Raw genomic sequence first — 21,868 nt, forward strand, 5'->3', positions numbered from 1 at the left:
AGCGTAGATGGACCGGTAAAGTAGTACATGTACTTGACGGAGAGGACCGTCTAGTAGCGCTTATCAGTCGCCCTCCGCTTACTGATGAGCTCTGGCCTTTAACTGGACATGAAATGACAAAATGACCAGCGGAACCGCAATAGAGACAGAGGCGGTTGGTGATTCTCCGTTCCCTCTCCTTAGTCGAGATGCGAATACCCCCCAGCTGCATGGGCTCAACACCTGAGTCAGTGGGGAAAGACGGTAGTGACGGAGAGAGGGGAGACACAGTTAACGCAAGCTCTCTTCTATGAGCTCGGTGACGAAGATCTACCCGTCGTTCAATGCGAATAGCGAGTTCAATCAAAGAATCCACGCTGGATGGAACCTCCCGAGAGAGAATCTCATCCTTAACCTTAGCGTGGAGTCCCTCCAGAAAACGAGCGAGCAACGCCTGCTCGTTCCAGTTACTGGAGGCAGCAAGAGTGCGAAACTCTATTGAGTAATCCGTTATGGATCGATTACCTTGACATAGGGAAGACAGGGACCAGGAAGCTTCTTTCCCAAAAACTGAGCGATCAAAAACCCTTATCATCTCCTCTTTAAAGTTCAGATAATTGTTAGTACACTCAGCGTTTGCCTCCCAGATAGCTGTGCCCCACTGCCGAGCCCGACCAGTAAGGAGTGATATGACGTAGGCAATCCGAGCTCTCTCTCTTGAGTATGTGTTGGGTTGGAGAGAGAGCACGATATCACACTGGGTGAGAAAGGAGCGGCACTCAGTGGGCTGCCCAGAATAACAAGGTGGGTTATTAACCCTAGGTTCCGGAGGCTCGGAAGAACCGGAAGTAGCTGGTGACACGAGACGAAGACTCTGATACTGTCTTGAGAGGTCGGAGACCTGAGCGGCCAGGGTCTCAACGGCATGCCGAGCAGCAGACAATTCCTGCTCGTGTCTGCCGAGCATCGCTCCCTGGAACTCGAGAGTAGAGTAGAGAGAATCCATAGTCGCTGGGTCCATTCTTGGTCGGATCCTTCTGTTATGCAGGTGAATGAGGACCCAAAAGCGACTTGGCGAAAACAGAGTCTTTAATCCAGTAAAGTAAAAATACAATCAAATAAAACAATTTCCACTCGTAATGACGAGAACCGACTGGAGACTTGATCTTGAACTGCAGGTTGCCTCGGGAAGGCACTTGAACTTAGCAGACTCAGACACCTGCTCACCACGCAGCATCTGAGGGAAACACGACACGACAGGGCGATACACAAACACAGCACGGTGAACACTAGACAAGGATCCGACAGGGCAGGAACGGAAAACAAGGAGAGAAATAGGGACTCTAATCAGGGAAAAGGATCGGGAACAGGTGTGGGAAGACTAAATGATTGATTAGGGGAATAGGAACAGCTGGGAGCAGGAACGGAACGATAGAGAGAAGAGAGAGAGGAAGGGAGAGAGAAAAAGGGGAACGAACCTAAAAAGACCAGCAGGGGGAAAATGAACAGAAGGAAAAGCAAAATGACAAGACAATTTATGACAAAACATGACACACGACCCCATGTCGCAAGGATCTGTACACAATTCCTGGTAGCCAAAAATTTTCCAGTTCTTCCATGGCCTGCATACTCACCAGACATGTCAACCATTGAGCATGTTTGGGAGGCCTTGGATCGAGGTGTACGACAGCGTGTTCCAGTTCAATATCAATATCCAGCAACTTCGCATAGCATATAAGAGGAGTGGGACAACATTCCACAGGCCACAATCAACTCTATGCGAAGGAGATGTGTTGCACAGTATGAGGCTATTGGTGGTCACACCAGATACGGACTGGTTTTCTGATGAACTTTTATTTTTTTCTATCTGTGACTAACATGGTTGGGGAGTAACAGATTACAACAAAAAAAACATTAACTGTAATCCATTATATTACCAGAAAAAAATATTGTAGTCAGATTACAGGTACTTTTGAGAAACTAAATGTTACATCGAGGATTACTTTTATATTCAAAGGCGGTCCTTTGTGGGCATTCAGATGTTATGAAAAAATTTTTTTTGACACGTCTTAGTTTTCTCAATGACATTCTAATTAGTCAGGAACCATTTAAAAAATATATTTCACCTTTATTTAACCAGGTAGGCAAGTTGAGAACAAGTTCTCATTTAGAATTGCGACCTGACCAAGATAAAGCAAAGCAGTTCGACACATACAACAACACAAAATTACACATGGAGTAAAACAAATATACAGTCAATAATACAGTAGAAAAATGAGGTGAGATAAGGGAGGTAAAGGCAAAAAAAGGCCATGGTGGCGAAGTAAATACAATATAGCAAGTAAAACACTGGAATGGTAGATTTGCAGTGGAAGAATGAGCAAGGTAGAGATAGAAATAATGGGGTGCAAAGGAGCAAAATAAATAAATAAATACAGTAGCGGGAGAGGTAGTTGTTTGGGCTAAATTATAGATGGGTTATGTACAGATGCAGTAATCTGTGAGCTGCTCTGACAGCTGGTGCTTAAAGCTAGTGAGGGAGATTTCAGTGTTTCCAGTTGCAGAGATTTTTGTTGTTCGTTCCAGTCATTTGCAGCAGTGAACTGGAAGGAGAGGCGGCAAAAGGAAGATTTGGTTTTGGGGGTTACCAGAGAGATATACCTGCTGGAGCGCTTGCTAAAGGTGGGTGCTGCTATGGTGACCAGCAAGCTGAGATAAGGGGGGACTTTACCTAGCAGGGTCTTGTAGATGACATGGAGCCAGTGGGTTTGGCGACGAGTATGAAGCGAGGGCCAGCCAATGCGAGCGTACAGGTTGCAGTGGTGGGTAGTATATGGGGCTTTGAGCACTGTGATAGACTGCATCCAATTTATTGAGTAGGGTATTGGAGGCTATTTTGTAAATGACATCGCCGAAGTCGAGGATCGATAGGATGGTCATTTTTACAAGGGTATGTTTGGCAGCATGAGTGAAGGATGCTTCGTTGCGAAATAGGAAGCCAATTTTAGATTTGACTTTGGATTGGAGATGTTTGCACTGTGTAACAAACCTCAAAATGAGCTTAAATGCCTTACAACACTTCTTCCGTGGCCTCCAAGTGCTTTTAAATGCTAGTAAAACTAAGTGCATGCTCCTCAACCGATTGCTGCCAGCACCCTCCCGCCCGACTAGCATCACTACTCTGGACGGTTCTGACTTAGAATATGTGGATAACTACAAATACCTAGGTGTCTGGTTAGACTGTAAACTCTCCTTCCAGACTCACATTAAGCATCACCAATCCAAAAATACATCTAGAATCAGCTTCCTATTTTGCAACAAAGCATCCTTTACTCATACGGCCAAACATACCCTCGTAAAACTGACCATTCTTGACTTTGGCGATGCCTCCAACACTCTACTCAGCAAACTGGATGTAGTCTACCACAGTGCCATCCGTTTTGTCACCAAATCCACATATACTACCCATCACTGCGACCTGTATGCTCTCATTGGCTGGCCCTCACTACATATTCGTCGCCAAACCCACTGGCTCCATGTCATCTACAAGCCTTTGCTAGGTAAAGCCCCGCCTTATCTCAGCTCACTGGTCACCATAGCAACACCCACCCGTAGCATGTGCTCCACCAGGTATACTTCACTGGTAATCCCCAAAGCCAACACTTACTTTGGCCGCCTTTCCTTACAGTTCTCTGTTGCCGATCACTGTACCTGTACACAGCCAATCTGTAAATAGCACACCCAACTACCTCATCCCCATATTGTTACTTATCCTCTTGCTCTTTTTCACCCCAGTACCTCTACTTGCACATCATCATCTGCACATCTATCACTCCAGTGTTAATGCTAAATTTGAATTATTTTGCTTCTATGGTCTATTTATTGCCTTACCTCCCTACTCTTCTACATTTGCACACACTGTACATAGATTGTTATATTGTGTCATTGACTGTATGGTTGTTTATGTGTAACTCTGTGTTGTTGTTTTTGTCACACTGCTTTGCTTTATCTTGGCCAGGTCGCAGTTGTAAATGAGAACTTGTTCTCAATTGGCCAACCTGGTTAAATAAATGTGAAATAAATAAAAAATACTGACTTGACCACAAGTCAGAGACCACTATGATGACACACCAAACATGTTAGATGGTTTGTGGGAAAAGAGCAGGAAAAGGCTTTTGTAGGATAGAGTCAAAGCTGTGTCTTCCAAAAGATTATCCAACTAGAGTAAATGCTTGGGAGGTAAGGATGACAACAGTGGTGTAGTCTACGGCGATACAGATATCACGTATTATTGATATCTACACTGCTGCTCTCTCATTTCGTTATTTGCGCCTTTGTGGTTGTTGTGGATGGCTGTTCACCATTGAACCCAATAATGGTTGAATTCAAGAGGTTTAAGCTGCCTATCAATAATTGTTTTTGAAACGCTAGTAAAACCAAATGCATGCTTTTCAACCGATCGCTGCCTGCACCCGCATGCCCGACTAGCATCACCACACTGGATGGCTCCGACCTTGAATATGTGGACACCTATAAGTACCTAGGTGTCTGGCTAGACTGCAAACTCTCCTTCCAGACCCATATCAAACATCTCCAATCGAAAATCAAATCAAGAATCGGCTTTCTATTCCGCAACAAAGCCTCCTTCACTCACGCTGCCAAGATTACCCTAGTAAAACTGACTATCCTACCGATCCTCGACTTCAGCGACGTTATCTACAAAATTTCTTCCAACACTCTACTCAGCAAACTGGATGCAGTTTATCACAGTGCCATCCGTTTTGTCACTAAAGCACCTTATACTACCCACCACTGCAACTTGTATGCTCTAGTCGGCTGGCCCTCGCTACATATTCGTCGCCAGACCCACTAGCTTCAGGTCATCTACAAGGCCATGCTAGGCAAAGCTCCGCCTTATCTCAGCTCACTGGTCACGATGGCAACACCCATCCGTAGCACGCCCTCCAGCAGGTGTATCTCATTGATCATCCCTAAAGCCAACACCTCATTCGGCCGCCTTTCGTTCCAGTACTCTGCTGCCTGTGACTGGAACGAATTGCAAAAATCGCTGAAGTTGGAGACTTTAATCTCCCTCACCAACTTTAAACATCAGCTAGCTGAGCAGCTAACCGATCACTGCAGCTGTACATAATCTATTGGTAAATAGCACACCCATTTTCACCTACCTCATCCCCACAGTTTTTATTTATTTACTTTTCTGCTCTTTTGCACACCGATATCTCTACCTGCTCTTTTGCACACCAATATCTCTACCTGTACATCATTTATCACTCCAGTGTTAATCTGCAATATTGTAATTATTCGCCGACCTCCTCATGCCTTTTGCACACATTGTATATAGACTCCCCTTTTTTCTCTGTGTTATTGACTTGTTAATTGTTTACTCCATGTGTAACTCTGTGTTGTCTGTTCACACTGCTATGCTTTATCTTGGCCAGGTCGCAGTTGCAAATGAGAACCTGTTCTCAACTAGCCTACCTGGTTAAATAAAGGTGAAATAAAATTTAAAAACTGCATATTGCGGATCCCAGTTTATGGAATAAAAGTGGGGCTTTTATTGCTCAATCTAATTCATGCTGATAAAAAAAAAATTTAAACCCACATAGGCCTAATGGACACATGCTCAAACTCGTACACTTGTAATAGATTTGAAGGGGCAATCTGTAGTTGCTATATCCATTTCTGGACTTATAAAGTATATATACAGTGCATTCGGAAAGTATTCAGACCCCTTGAACTTTTTCACATTTTTACAGACTTATTAAAAAATGTATTTAAAAAAATTACCTCATCAAACTACACACAATATCCCATAATGAATAACTATTTTTTTGTACATTTTTGCAAATGTATAAAAATCCCACCGGAAATCACATTTACATATGTATTCAGACCCTTTACTCTGTGCTTTGTTGATGCACCTTTGGCAGCGATTACAGCATCAATTCTTCTTGGGTATGACACTACAAGCTTGGCAGATCCTCTCAAGCTCTGTCAGGTTGAATGGGGAGTGTCGCTGCACAGCTATTTTCAGGTCTCTCCAGAGATGTTCAATCTGGTTCAAGTCTGGGCTCTGGCTTGGCCACTCAAGGACATTCAGTGACTTGTCCCGAAGCCACTCTTGCATTGTATTAGCTGTGTGATTAGGGACATCATCTTGTTGGAAGGTGAACCTTTGCCCCAGCCAGGGGTCCTGAGCATTCTGGAACAGGTTTTTATCAAGGATATCTCTGTACTTAGCTCCATTCAACTTTCCACTGGATCCTGACTAGTTTCCCAGTGCCTGCCGGTGAAAAACATCCCCACGGCATGATGCTGTCACCACCATGCTTCAACGTAGGTGCCAGGTTTCCACCAGACGTGACGCTTGGCATTCAGGCCAAAGAGTTAAATCTTGGTTTCATCAGACCAGAGAATCTTGTTGTTCATGGTCTGAGAGTCTTTTATGTGCCTTTTGGCAAACTCCAAGTGGGCTGTCATGTGCCTTTTACTGGGGATTGGCTTCCGTCTGGCCACTCTACCATAAAGGCCTGATTGGTGGAGTGCTGCAAAAATGGTTCTTCTGGAAGGTTCTGCCATCTCTACAAAGGATCTCTGGAGCTCTGTCAGAGTGACAGCACCTACCTGACCAAGTACCTTCTCACCCGATTGGTCAGTTTGGCCGGGAAGCCAAGTCCGGGAAGAATCTTGGTGGTTCCAAACTTCTTCAATTTAAAAATGATGGGGGCCACTGTGTTATTGGGGACCTTAAATGCTGCAGAAATCTGTTGGTACCCTTCCCCAGATCTGTCTTGACACAATCCTGTCTCGGAGCTCTATGGACAATTCCTTCGACCTCATGGATTGGATTTTGCTCTGACATGCACTGTCAACTGTGGGACCTTATTTAGACAGGTGTGTGCCTTTCCAAATCATGTCCAATCAATTGGATTTATGATTAGTGGACTCTAATCACCTCAAGGATAATCAATGGAAACAGGATGCACCTGAGCTAAATTTCGAGTCTCATAGCAAAGGGTTTGAATACTTACGTAAGTAAGGTATTTCTGTTTTATTTTGAATAAAATTGTATTGTAAATGTAAACAAATGTGGTATACCCTCATAACACTGTTAAAACATGCATTTTGATATCATGTGTGTCAGTACTTGCATTCATAACTCTGTCTAATCATCTGAGAGTGGTTACTTTTCTCCAGGCTCATCCCTCGGGGTGACCGTTTTGTTATTTCTTAATCTGTGGATTTGCCCTTTAAACAGCTGCATATTATCAAGATGTTACTGTCACCAACAAAAAGGTAAACAATCGGCTTACAGTGCTGTCGTGACGTTGTATTGGTTAATGTGACGACTGTTGCTCATAGAATAATAACAAGTTTTAATTACGTGATTAACTGAATCAAGCAATTATTAACCTGGGGCACCATGGGAAAACTAGTTTTTATTGAGTTTCTATTTCCCAAATTAACTCAAAGAATATCAGAATAACGATTTTACAACAGCCGCTAATTAACCAGTTGCATCTATCAGTCTCATAATCTGATCGTCGTCTATAGCCCTTGATTATTATTATTATTATTATATTATAATCTGCACCACACCAATCTTAATTGAATATTTATTTACTAAAAAGCTAAAATGATGATAAAAGATACACATAGACAAAACACATTATAGGCTATTGATTAGAACTTAGTATAACAGGCCAACACACAATGGGAATTTCAGAAGAGAGAGAAAAAGTACACGAGAAATATACATTTGGGTGAATTTGTCAGCTATGCTATTCAAACCCTAGCCTCGCCTCAAACTGCCGCCCTTATGAGTCAGAATATATAATGATGTAATTACGTGGGAGGTGATCGCCGGGGATTCTCTGGGTGGACCGTTCCGTTGTTCGATGACGCACATCTCCTGCGCACCTCGTTGCTCGTCCTCCCTGTGTCCGTGTCCTTTGTGGCTTAGGAGTCTGTTACCTCACCCCTTTCTCTGGAAGGGGTCTTCTGAGGACAGACAACTCTGTAGCTCAGAGCTCACAGCATAAGAATGAAACCCTTTAGACACCACGATTCGATGGGAGATGGAGGCTAGGTGGTTTGACTTGAACGCAACGTTCTGGGTTGTTTGACTTTTCAGACCCTGCTGCAGCTGGGGTCACGTAGTCTTGTCGTAAATTCTATACTCACAGGTTTTATACCCTTGGATCAGAAGTGGACGTAACCGCCTTTAGGGCAATTCTCTGGGCGTACCAAGTTATTGAGGCAAGGCTAGATTTTCTCAAATCCCATTTTAGACAACTAACTTAACATTTCATCTTCCCCAAAACATCATCTTTGATTTGGATATTTTCCATACAACGTACAAGGTGTAAACATCAAACATATATTAGGAAAACCCTTCACATTACAATGTTTCCGTAATAATGTAATCTATTGACCTTTAATAACAGAACAAAAATGACATACATTTTCATAGTCCACCTATCATCATGACCACCATTGTGGCTGACGGAAACCATAGTTCCAAAGTCCCTTTATTTCATGTTTAATGTTCTGATGTTGGTTCTCCATAGTGACAGGACAAAGGAATTTGTCTGTGGCCTGAGATTTACAAGGGGTGTGGGGCCATAACCCCCCCCCCACGTCTTCAAAACCCAGTACAGATCAGGGTTGGGTTATTAAAAAATATACGAAAACTTAAATCCCATTCAATCCATTATTAAAAATGGAAAGAATATGGCATCACAACAAACCTGCCAAGAGAGGGCCGCCCAAACATCTTTGCTGTTCGCCAAAAGGCATATGGAAGAAAGTACTCTGGTCAGATGACACTAAAATTGAGCTTTTTGGCCATCAAGGAAAACGCTATGTCTGGCACAAACCCAACACCTTTCATCACCCCGAGAACACCATCCCTACAGTGAAGCGTGGCGGTGGCAGCATTATGCTGTGGGGATGTTTTTGATCGGCAGGTACTGGTGGATGGTGCTAAATACAGGGAAATTCTTGAGGGAAACTTGTTTCAGTCTTCCAGAGATTTGAGTCTGGGACGTGGGTTCACCTTCCAGCAGTACAAGGACCCTAAGAAAGCTGCTAAAGCAACTCTCGAGTGGTTTAAGGGGAAACATTTAAATGTCTTGGAATGGCCTAGTCAAAGCCCAGACCTCAATCCAATTGAGAATCTGTAGTATGACTTAAAGATTGATGTACACAAGCAGAACCCATCCAACTTGAAGGAGCTGGAGCAGTTTTGCCTTGAAGAATGGGCATAAATCCCAGTAGCGTGATGTGTCAAGCTAATAGAGACACACCCCAAGAGACTTGCAGCTGTAATTGCTGCAAAAGGTGGCTCTACAAAGTATTGACTTTGGGGGGTGAATTGTTTGTCGTATTTCTTGTTTGTTTCACATCTTCAAAGTGGTAGGTATGTTGTGTAAATCAAATGATATAACCCCCCCCCAAAACAAAATACATTTTAATTCCAGGTTGTAAGGCAACAAAATAAGAAAAATGCCAAGGGGGGTGAATACTTTCGCAAGGCCTTTGCCCTCCCAGTCATGTGAAATCCATAGATTAGAGCGTAATACATTTGTTTTAATTGACTGATTTCCTTTTATGAACTGTTACTCAGTAAAATGATTGCATTAATATTTTTGTTCAGTTGTTTTTTTATTTAGCAGATGCTCTTTTCCATGCAACATACATTAATGACTGCATACATTTTTGCATACTGGTCCCCTGTGAGAAATGAACCCACAACACTGGCATTGCAAGGATCAATACCGTCACCCCGCTCCTCCGCTCTCTCCACTGGCTTCCAGTTGAAGCTCGCATCCGCTACAAGACCATGGTGCTTGCCTACGGAGCTGTGAGGGGAACGGCACCTCAGTACCTCCAGGCTCTGATCAGGCCCTACACCCAAATAAGGGCACTGCGTTCATCCACCTCTGGCCTGCTCGCCTCCCTACCACTGAGGAAGTACAGTTCCTGCTCAGCTCAGTCAAAACTGTTCGCTGCTCTGGCTCCCCAATGGTGGAACAAACTCCCTCACGACGCCAGGACAGCGGAGTCAATCACCACCTTCCGGAGACACCTGAAACCCCACCTCTTTAAGGAATACCTAGGATAGGATAAAGTAATCCTTCTCACCCCCTCCCCCTTAAAATATTTAGATGCACTATTGTAAAGTGGTTGTTCCACTGGATGTCATAAGGTGAATGCACCAATTTGTAAGTCGCTCTGGATAAGAGCGTCTGCTAAATGACTTAAATGTAAATGTAAATACCAATTCTCTACCAACTGAGCAACACAGGACATTATTACAAGGTAGTGCTACTGTATCTAGCAGAATAGTGAGGCAGACAAGCGATCGCTAACTAACTGTAATCAATTTTAGCTAGCTGGATAATCATGTTGCACTAACTGTGAGGCAAAATGATTTAATTATTTAACGTTAAATTCAGAAAATCGGTTTGCTAGCAAACATGACAGTGTCTCCAACAATGATTACTTTTTCACATTGCATGTCATCTCCCATTTCCAAGCGTATTGTTCCATTTTAAAGAAAAGACCGGGCAGGCTTCCAAATGTCTTGTTTTGTACCCCATGTGAGTTCAAGCTTTTAGATTGGCGAAGGCTTCAGCCACAAAGAGCAATATGGATGTCAAGAAGTGGCAAAAAAAATACATTCAGGCACATATGATTCACCTCCTCACATAAACATATCTTTTGAGTTGTTGACACATTAGTCCAGAGCAGCTGTGTCAGAATGCATTGAAACCAATCTTTCTCAGTGTGTAACGATCAAGCATGGTTGAGATGATGAGTCAATGAGCTGATGATGTCTCAGTCCCCCAACACTTCCTCCTCCAGGTCCCATTTCTCCAACCTCTACTCAGATCATTCAGCCCATTGTTAACTTGTCATCATATGAGTCAATTATTTTGTGGGTAGCTATAGACATATAGCTATATCCTGACAGTGTTTTTTCTTCTCCCAGATTGGTCATTCACACAGAGCTAGTTAATCCATGAAAGAGTGGTGCAGTAGACAGCTGCACTGAAAGGATGTGACTGGCATTAGTCTTCTGTATAGACGGACAACATTAATCTGTTTAAATCTTGACATGTCCATTTTTAATTGTGGATTTTTTTATTACTGGTGTGGGTGAAGAGAGATGGCCTCTAATCAACTTATAGTTTTCAGTTGAATGCCTTGCTGCACTCCCATTAAGACAGCAGTACTACCCTAAAGGACCTAAAACCCACACAACAGAGAACAAAGGGATGAAATTCTGCTATTAGTGCAGCGTTCGCCAGTTTTGCAGTATATTATGAGAACTTAGTTGCAATTCTATGGAGCAGTGTTGTTAAACAAACACACTTACAAAGTATTACCATTATTGGCTTTTATTGAAAGCCAATTCCAACATGACTATGAATTATGCTTGCTTCATGAATTCTGAGGATTTCCATTTGCTACATGCATTTTGAATGCAAGTGAATGCCTATTATATGATTTTTGGTGTTCCGTATTTTCTAATGGTTCTTTCCACACTTTGACACAGTGATAGCTACTATTGCACCACCATGACGGCAAGTTTCCCACATAAGAAAATCAAACAATTTGACAACTGAAATAGCAACAGGCTTCATTTCATTTTAAACCAATAGGTAATTAACGAGACAATAGTTTCATTGTGAAATTAACTGTTTCAAACCATCAATATACTACTGGCCTGCACGTCTTCTCCCATGTACAGACAGATTCTTAGAACAGCTAGAGATGTCTTTAGCTCCAAGTCCAGATTGAAAGGCTCGAGTGAATTTGTGATGATCAAACAATCTCCAGCACACGAAGACAGAACACTCCGGGACACAGCTGGATAGCATATGGCAGTGAGCCTGGAGGTGGAGATGTTTAACCATGCAGACCTGCTATTACATCGTTCTGTTGCCATCTGGGAGGACAGTCGAACAGTCTACTCAGCAGAAACACATGGCTCTCGTAATATCTCATCGCATGGAGATACATTTTGAATCCAGCTAATGTTGTACCTCTCTAGCTTTAGCTGGTGTCCACACTTTAGCCATGTGCCAAAGCTGTTATATTCTAAGATAAGGACAGGCTTTCACTGTCCTTACCTGTGAAACATAACACTTTTCCAATGGTAGTTAAGATCAGTAAAGCTGCAATGGTGTGAAAGGAAAGGAGAATTGTCTTACTTGTGCATTTCTTCAGCCCGGAACCTTTCTTCAAAGCATGTCGGCTCAGCTTACAGGCGAAGTTGTTCTCCCAGAACTCAGCAAACCAGATATTTCTCCTGTTGTTCTCCAGTGTGCGGCTGATGAAGTAACGATCAAACCCTGGAAGAGATTGATCAGATTGTCATTGAAGTGCACTGGCTCTGGCAACAGTGTCAGTGCTAACATGGGTATTGACATGTGGGGGAATGTAGTGACATGCTCTGTATTTATGCTTTTGGGTAACTCTTAAACAACATTTTCTTACAGGGTGAGCATTGCTTTAACAGTGAATGTATTGATAATGGCTGATTCTGTTATAGACCAGAGTTTTGGCTTGGCTGGCAGACTGAGTGGGTAATGACACATACTTTTAGGAAAAAAGAGTGCTATCTAGAACCTTAAAGAGTTATTCCGCCGTCCCCTTATTGGTTCCAGGTAAAACTCGTTTGGGTTCCATGTAGAACCATTTCTAAAGAGGGTTCTACATGGAACCCAAAAGGGTTCTACCTGGAACCAAAAAGGGTTATCCTATGGGGACACCCGAATAACCCTTTTTTTCTAAGAGTGCGGGACAGGAAATGCCTTATCTTTTACAATAGCTTATCAGGACTTAGAAGTGTTCTGTGTTAACAGGAACAGGATCTCTTGATATTTAAAGCAGGAGCACTTAGTTGCTACAGTACACTACCAATTTCTAGACTTATAAATGTATAAACACACCCATTGATTCTTAAAAAAGATAACTTATAAATGCGTTATGAGCTCAGTTCAACTGTTGTACCCCATCAGAACCCAAAATGTAAGCTTGTTTACAATCCAATGTTTCTAAACAATTCAAATCTAAACAATCCCGCTATAGCCTCAAAACACGGTTCAACTATACAGTTGATATCATGGATGGTCATTCCTTGCATTCATAGCTTTGTCTATGAATTTGAGAGTGGTTACATTTCTCCAGCCCCATCCCTCAGCTTTTTAGCAAAACAGGGGCAGGGAGTTGCTTTGTTATTGTTTCAGTTAAGGATTCTAGCTCTACCAGAGACATCTCTATGTGAAGGGGAATAGCTGCTGACACAATAACGCACTACTGATCCATGTCTAAGTTTGTAAACTAAATGTAATGTTTTCCAATATTCTGTAATATAATCTACAATGGCATGACTAATCTCAATCACTTTATCCTTGTACATTGAGCGAAAGCTACATTTGATCTACCAATGAATCAATCAATCGGACCATCTTAAATTGATCCCTGCAACCAAAAACATTTAATTTGGTCGCCCCTATCTCCCCACAAATCAATGAATTAATCAAGCAATCAATCAATCAATTAGCCAATTACAAAGTTGATCACAGCAACCTAGAACATTTCTCTGTTCACCCTCACCTCTGATGGACTGGCGTTTGGGCAGGATGGTGACAGCTCCCTCTGCCATCTCCTCTTGGTGTAACACTGGAGATATCTTTGAGCCCCAGCTGTCTGAGCCCACCCAGATGAAATGGCCAGTCTGGTTGGCCTTCTTGGCTGCTTGGAGTAGCCGCCTGGCACAAGTGGATAAACACATTTAGCTACGAATAATGTATTTGATATTTTGGTAACACTTTCTATGAGCAATCTGTATGAGCAGTACTGCAAAATAACTACACAATAGTCACTGATATACTGTAATACACAGTGTTCATGATTCAACTTGAAGGTACAAACTCATTTGGATTCCATTGTATTGGTCTGGCTGGCCTGCACTATAAACAAAGTGATGTGTATGGTCTGGTGTGATGTATACCCAGAGAAATCATCCACATTTTTTACGAACTAATGTTAACAATAGATCAATAGCAAATATTTCTCTGGGTTTTTAGTTTGTCACCTTAGTTTGCTAAAGCAAAATGATTGCACAGCGGCAGGTAACATTCACTAATGTCAGGACAACAGAGGGCTAAATGAATAAGATTATTTCCAAATGTATCCAGTGTCACTAAGATAAAGTAAGGAAGCATATGTGACCCGATTCGGGAAACTAGGCGTATGCCGCAAGTCACGACTTCACATACAAATATTTCTTAATCAAAATAAGTTTTTTGGCAGAAATGCCTTCTCGAACATGTGAACTTTCATGTGCAGTAATATCAAATTTGTATGTCATCTGTAAATATAAATAAAATTCTTAAATTACAAGCCTAGTTGGTTTAGACAAAGAAAAAGTCAGCAACCGCCCGCTAGCCATGATTGGCTGAGATAATGAGGGTTTGGACATGCAGAGAGATGAGTTTGGATTGGTCGGTGTTGCATCTTGTTTCTATAAAATGAGCTGCTCGTACTGCAGCATAGATAACTGAAAATATGTTGCTACTGCTCGCAATAACATTGTTGCCCTGAATTTATCAGGTGCTATCGACAAAGGTCAGTGGGAAAAAGTTGTTCTTTTTACTCCATACATTTTCCTTGACACCCAAAAGTACTCCTTACAATTTGAATGCTTAACAGGACTGGAAAATGGTCCAGTTCACACACTTATCAAGAGAACATCCCTGGTCATCCATACTGCCTCTGATCTGGCAGACTCACTAAACACACATGCTTAATTTGTAAATTATGTTGGAGTGTGCCCCTGGCTATCCATCAACAATAAAAAAATAAAAAGTGCTGTCTGGTTTGCTTAATATAAGGACGTTTAAATAGTTTATACTTAAATACATTGTACCCCTGGCTATTTCCAAAAAATATATATAATTGTGCCGTCTGGTTTAATAAGGAATTTGAAACGTATACTTTTACTCAAGTATGACAATTTAGTACTTGTTCCACCACTGGATGTGGCTGGGGGTTATAGCATTTATTTCACATGACCCATCAATTAAGACAAGTGTATCTGGGTAAGCGTTATCTATTTATAAAGTATTTTTATCTGGACACTTTCTGTTTACCTGGAATATTTCCTTATTGTAGGCTACTGCCACTTGTAGTCTTTAGCACATCACCTCAGGTGAATCATTAAAGATATGGGTGGGGCTGGCTTAATTAAGAGGGTGTGCTGAATGCTGAATGGGTGTAGACAAAGGAGAGCTCTAGTCGATACCAGAACATTCAAAGGCCCTTTTTTCAAAAGTGAGTTGACAAGTGTATCAACATTCAAAGCAGAATTATTTTCCCATTGTTCCTCAAAAATGTGGTGTATGGTATACCATTTTGTAGCTCTGAGTCTCTACTTTTATCCAATGCAAAAAGAAAAAAAATCGTATTTTGCTACATAAGACCGAATCCAGGTGGGAAGTCACATATTAACATGAGTTACCAATCAAGTCTAAAAGGGATAATTATGATAGCGCTTGACCAATAACATTTTAAAGTAATTCTACAGTGCATAATTTAAATGTCAAGCATTTTATTTCTGCCGATTGACTCTTCTCCCTTTAATTAATAATCTTCCATGCATGTTTCTTAAGATTATTATTTTAGTATATTTCATATTCAGCATGTCAATGCTATGATAATACCCTTACCTAATATCATCCTCATTGGCGAAAATGATGACCACCCTTGCGTTTGGGTTTTCTCTTAGTCGGCGGATGACCTTTCCAAACTCTCCAGGCTTTGGCTCCCGGGGAATCTTGACCGACTGAGAGATACACACACCTCCTACAACAGAGACAGAGGAAACACACAGTAGTTGAGTGGCAGTCTAAGTCCAGGTTTTCACATTTTAACAGATGCTCAACTTGAGCTATCAGTAGATCACCAATAAGAGCAGAGCTCTCAACAACATTCTGCTCTGAGGTTTGTGACTGAGCATGAATCCTTTGGCTTCACTCTTAAGGGGGCAATCTGCATTTGCAACATCCATGGACTTTTAAATGAATGACATATAGCCATTACTTCTTAAAGAAAATAACATTTAAATGCCTCATGAGCTTAGTTCAAATATCTAAAACCCATCAGAAGCAAGAAAATATAATCCAAACACTGTATAGCCTTTATGTCATGCAGGTGAAAGAGGACCCAAAAGCGACTTAACAGAAACAGAGTTTATTTAAGTCCAAACAGGGAATAACAGAAATCCTCTAGACTTGTAGAGGGGAAATAACTGGAGAAGCGGCCACAGACTGCAGGTCGCTTCGGGTAGGCGCAGGCCGTAGTCGACAGAGACACCTGCTCACACGCAGCATCTGATGAAGGCAAAAAAACACGACAGGACAGGGCGATACACAATCACAGCAAAAACACGACAGGACAGGGCGAAACGCAATCACAGCATGGTGAATACAATACAAGGAACCGACGGGACAGGAACGGATCACAAAGGAATAAATAGGGACTCTAATCAGGGGAAAGGATCGGGAACAGGTGTGGGAAGACTAAATGATGATTAGGGGAATAGGAACAGCTGGGAGCAGGAACGGAACGATAGAGAGAGGAGAGAGAGGGAGGGGGAGAGAGAGGGATAGAAAAAGGGAACGAACCTAATAAGACCAGCAGGGGGAAACGAACAGAAGGAAAAGCAAAATGACAAGATGATATAAGACAAAACATGACAGTACCCCCCCACTCACCGAGCGCCTCCTGGCGCTCTCGAGGAGGAACACTGGCGGCAACGGAGGAAATCATAGATCAAACGGTCCAGCACGTCCCGAGAAAGAACCCAACTCCTCTCCTCAGGACCGTAACGAAAAACGATAAAAAGGGAAACTAGGGTACTACTCTAAAAAAAAAATGAGAACTAGGGACAGACTGAGACACAGCAAGGGCAGGAACAAGAACAGGAGAGATGCGATGGCAGGGAACAGACTGAGACCCAGCAAGACCAGGAGCAGAAGCAGAAAAAAATTACCAGACTTCTTCTGCGCGCAGTCTGAACACGCAGCCACGAAACGGCGCGTGTCACGCTCCTGAGTCGGCCACCAAAAGCGCTGGCGAATAGACGCAAGAGTGCCTCGAACACCGGGATGACCAGCTAACTTGGCAGAGTGAGCCCACTGAAGAACAGCCAGACGAGTGGAAACAGGAACGAAAAGGAGGTTACTAGGACAAGCGCGCGGCGACGCAGTGTGCGTGAGTGCTTGCTTAACCTGTCTTTCAATTCCCCAGACTGTCAACCCGACAACACGCCCATAAGGAAGAATCCCCTCGGGATCAGTAGAAGCCACAGAAGAACTAAACAGACGGGATAAGGCATCAGGCTTGGTGTTCTTGCTACCCGGACGGTAAGAAATCACAAACTCGAAACGAGCGAAAAACAACGCCCAACGAGCTTGACGGGCATTAAGTCGTTTGGCAGAACGGATGTACTCAAGGTTCTTATGGTCTGTCCAAACGACAAAAGGAACGGTCACCCCCTCCAACCACTGTCGCCATTCGCCTAGGGCTAAGCGGATGGCGAGCAGTTCACGGTTACCCACATCATAGTTGCGCTCAGATGGCGACAGGCGATGAGAAAAATAAGCGCACGGATGAACCTTATCGTCAGACTGGAAGCGCTGGGATAGAATGGCTCCCACGCCTACCTCTGAAGCGTCAACCTCGACAATGAATTGTCTAGTGACGTCAGGAGTAACGAGGATAGGAGCGGACGTAAAACGTTCTTTTAGAAGATCAAAAGCTCCCTGGGCGGAACCGGACCACTTAAAACACGTCTTGACAGAAGTAAGAGCTGTGAGAGGGGCAGCAACTTGACCGAAATTACGAATGAAACGCCGATAGAAATTAGCGAAACCTAAAAAGCGCTGCAACTCGACACGTGACCTTGGAACGGGCCAATCACTGACAGCTTGGACCTTAGCGGAATCCATCTGAATGCCTTCAGCGGAAATAACGGAACCGAGAAAAGTAACGGAGGAGACATGAAAAGAGCACTTCTCAGCCTTTACGTAGAGACAATTCTCTAAAAGGCGCTGTAGAACACGTCGAACGTGCTGAACATGAATCTCGAGTGACGGAGAAAAAATCAGGATATCGTCAAGATAGACAAAAACAAAAATGTTCAGCATGTCTCTCAGAACATCATTAACTAATGCCTGAAAAACAGCTGGCGCATTGGCGAGACCGAACGGCAGAACCCGGTACTCAAAATGCCCTAACGGAGTGTTAAACGCCGTTTTCCACTCGTCCCCCTCTCTGATGCGCACGAGATGGTAAGCGTTACGAAGGTCCAACTTAGTAAAGCACCTGGCTCCCTGCAGAATCTCGAAGGCTGATGACATAAGGGGAAGCGGATAACGATTCTTAACCGTTATGTCATTCAGCCCTCGATAATCCACGCAGGGCGCAGAGTACCGTCCTTCTTCTTAACAAAAAAGAACCCCGCCCCGGCCGGAGAAGAAGAAGGCACTATGGTACCGGCGTCAAGAGACACAGACAAATAATCCTCGAGAGCCTTACGTTCGGGAGCCGACAGAGAGTATAGTCTACCTCGAGGAGGCGTGGTCCCTGGAAGGAGATCAATACTACAATCATACGACCGGTGAGGAGGAAGGGAGTTGGCTCGGGACCGACTGAAGACCGTGCGCAGATCATGATATTCCTCCGGCACTCCTGTCAAATCGCCAGGTTCCTCCTGAGAAGTAGGGAGAGAAGAAACGGGAGGGATGGCAGACATTAAACACTTCACATGACAAGAAACGTTCCAGGATAGGATAGAATTACTAGACCAATTAATAGAAGGATTATGACATACTAGCCAGGGATGACCCAAAACAACAGGTGTAAACGGTGAACGGAAAATCAAAAAAGAAATAGTCTCACTGTGGTTACCAGATACTGTGAGAGTTAAAGGTAGTGTCTCAAATTTGATACTGGGAAGATGACTACCATCTAAGGCAAACATGGGCGTAGGCTTGTCTAACGGTCTGAAAGGAATGTTATGTTTCCGAACCCATGCTTCGTCCATGAAACAACCCTCAGCCCCAGAGTCAATCAAGGCACTGCATGTAGCACCCGAACCGGTCCAGCGTAGATGGACCGACATAGTAGTACAAGATCTAGATGAAGAGGACTGAGTAGTAGCGCTCACCAGTAGCCCTCCGCTTACTGATGGGCTCTGGCCTCTTACTGGACATGAATTAACAAAATGTCCAGCAACTCCGCAATAGAGGCACAGGCGGTTGGTGATCCTCCGTTCCCTCTCCTTAGTCGAGATGCGAATCCCTCCCAGCTGCATGGGCTCAGTCTCAAAGCCAGAGGAGGGAGATGGTTGCGATGCGGAGCAGGGAAACACCGTTGATGCGAGCTCTCTTCCACGAGCCCGGTGACGAAGATCTACCCGTCGTTCTATGCGGATGGCGAGAGCAATCAAAGAGTCCACATCTGAAGGAACCTCCCGGGAGAGAATCTCATCCTTAACCACTGCGTGGAGTCCCTCCAGAAAACGAGCGAGCAGCGCCGGCTCGTTCCACTCACTAGAGGCAGCAAGAGTGCGAAACTCAATAGAATAATCCGTTATGGACCGTTCACCTTGGCATAAGGAAGCCAGGGCCCTAGAAGCCTCCCTACCAAAAACTGAACGGTCAAAAACCCGAATCATCTCCTCTTTAAAGTTCTGGAACTTGTTAGAGCAATCAGCCCTTGCCTCCCAGATAGCTGTGCCCCACATTCTCGAGCCCGGCCAGTAAGGAGTGAAATGACGTAAGCAACCCGAGCTCTCTCTCTAGAGTATGTGTTGGGTTGGAGAGAGAACACAATCTCACACTGCGTGAGAAAGGAGCGGCACTCAGTGGGCTGCCCGGAGTAGCAAGGTGGGTTATTAACCCTAGGTTCTGGAGGCTCGGCAGGCCAGGAAGTAACAGGTGGCACGAGACGTAGACTCTGGAACTGTCCAGAGAGGTCGGAAACCTGAGCGGCCAGGTTCTCCACGGCATGGCGAGCAGCAGACAATTCCTGCTCGTGTCTGCCGAGCATGGCTCCTTGGATCTTGACGGCAGTGTAAACAGCGTCTGAAGTCGCTGGGTCCATTCCTCGGTCGGTTCCTTCTGTCATGCAGGTGAAAGAGGACCCAAAAGCGACTTAACAGAAACAGAGTTTATTTAAGTCCAAACAGGGAATAACAGAAATCCTCTAGACTTGTAGAGGGGAAATAACTGGAGAAGCGGCCACAGACTGCAGGTCGCTTCGGGTAGGCGCAGGCCGTAGTCGACAGAGACACCTGCTCACACGCAGCATCTGATGAAGGCAAAAAAACACGACAGGACAGGGCGATACACAATCACAGCAAAAACACGACAGGACAGGGCGAAACGCAATCACAGCATGGTGAATACAATACAAGGAACCGACGGGACAGGAACGGATCACAAAGGAATAAATAGGGACTCTAATCAGGGGAAAGGATCGGGAACAGGTGTGGGAAGACTAAATGATGATTAGGGGAATAGGAACAGCTGGGAGCAGGAACGGAACGATAGAGAGAGGAGAGAGAGGGAGGGGGAGAGAGAGGGATAGAAAAAGGGAACGAACCTAATAAGACCAGCAGGGGGAAACGAACAGAAGGAAAAGCAAAATGACAAGATGATATAAGACAAAACATGACACTTTAAGTCTATTTTGACAAGGACAGTGCACATTAATAAACATTTCAGTAAAAGTGCAGGATTTAGCCAGCCAACAAATCTTCGACTGCAGTCCCCTGGGCAGGTTATTAAAAACTCAGAAAATGACAATGCAGACAATAAGCAAACACAGAACAACATGGGGGTGGCAGGTAGCCTAGTGGTTAAAGCATTGGGCCAGTAACCAAAAGGTTGCTGGATCGAATCCCTGAGCTGACAAGGTAGAAATCTGTTGTTCCAGACATGGGAAGCTCTTTTGCTGCCTCTGTAGTCAAACAATTCTGTTTCAGAAATGAGCTAGTTTGATTGATTTATTTTTTGAGTGACCTTTTCCACCTGAATTTTGAAAGAGATTGGAATCAAAAGATGGTTAAAACTATAATTTTGATCTCATGAATGGTCAGTCCTTCCGTACATTGCTCTGTCTATACATTTGAGAGTGGTTATATTTCACCAGCCCCATCCCTCAGTTGTTTACAAAAACAGTGGTGGGGTGCTCTTTGGGGTTCTTTGAACTGCAGTTTACCCCTTTAATAATTACCTTTAAATCCACCTGCTGCGACTCTTATGTAACTTCCCAGTGGGGGGTAGACACAAAACCTAATGCAGCGGACATCACTTGAACCACGTTCATTTTGAACATGTCCTTACCAAGGATAACTTTCATCCAGACACTTAAACTGCGAGGAGAACAGAGACTGTTTGAAATAAGAGACTGCTGAGGGGAGGACGGCTCATTATAATGGCTAGAACGGAGCAAATGAAATGGCATCAAACACATGTTTGATGTACAGTATTTGATACCATTCCACTCATTCTGCTCCAGCCATTGACACGAGCCCGTCCTCCCCAATTAAGGTGCCACCAACCTTGGTGGGTAAGAATATCTTCTTCACTAGCCATGTTGGTGGGTGGTCAATTTACAGAGCTCTACAGTGCGAGCATTACATTCGCAAATAAAAATAGTCAAAAGTCAAGTATAACACATTAGAGTTAGAAAAATGCTGCAGTTGCTGTTTTCAAAGTATTTCTCCTGTTTTGTTTCAAAGCTGTTAATTGCACAAATAAATACTAATCCTATATCCCGCGAC

General features: G+C 43.6%; 1 protein-coding gene across 1 annotated transcript in view; it reads right to left on the reverse strand.

The window, feature by feature from the left end:
- The window catches only part of LOC124031612 (metabotropic glutamate receptor 4-like), a 390,640-nt gene that overhangs the window by 83,927 nt on the left and 284,845 nt on the right, over window positions 1-21,868 (reverse strand). The window contains exons 4-6 of the mRNA XM_046343076.1: window positions 15,744-15,879; window positions 13,630-13,784; window positions 12,222-12,362 (exon numbers count right to left, since the gene is read on the reverse strand). Coding sequence (XP_046199032.1) covers window positions 12,222-12,362; window positions 13,630-13,784; window positions 15,744-15,879 — 432 coding nt within the window. The remainder of the gene's footprint in view (window positions 1-12,221; window positions 12,363-13,629; window positions 13,785-15,743; window positions 15,880-21,868) is intronic.

The sequence above is a fragment of the Oncorhynchus gorbuscha genome, linkage group LG03 (assembly GCF_021184085.1).
Source record: "Oncorhynchus gorbuscha isolate QuinsamMale2020 ecotype Even-year linkage group LG03, OgorEven_v1.0, whole genome shotgun sequence".
Classification (NCBI taxonomy): domain Eukaryota; kingdom Metazoa; phylum Chordata; class Actinopteri; order Salmoniformes; family Salmonidae; genus Oncorhynchus; species Oncorhynchus gorbuscha.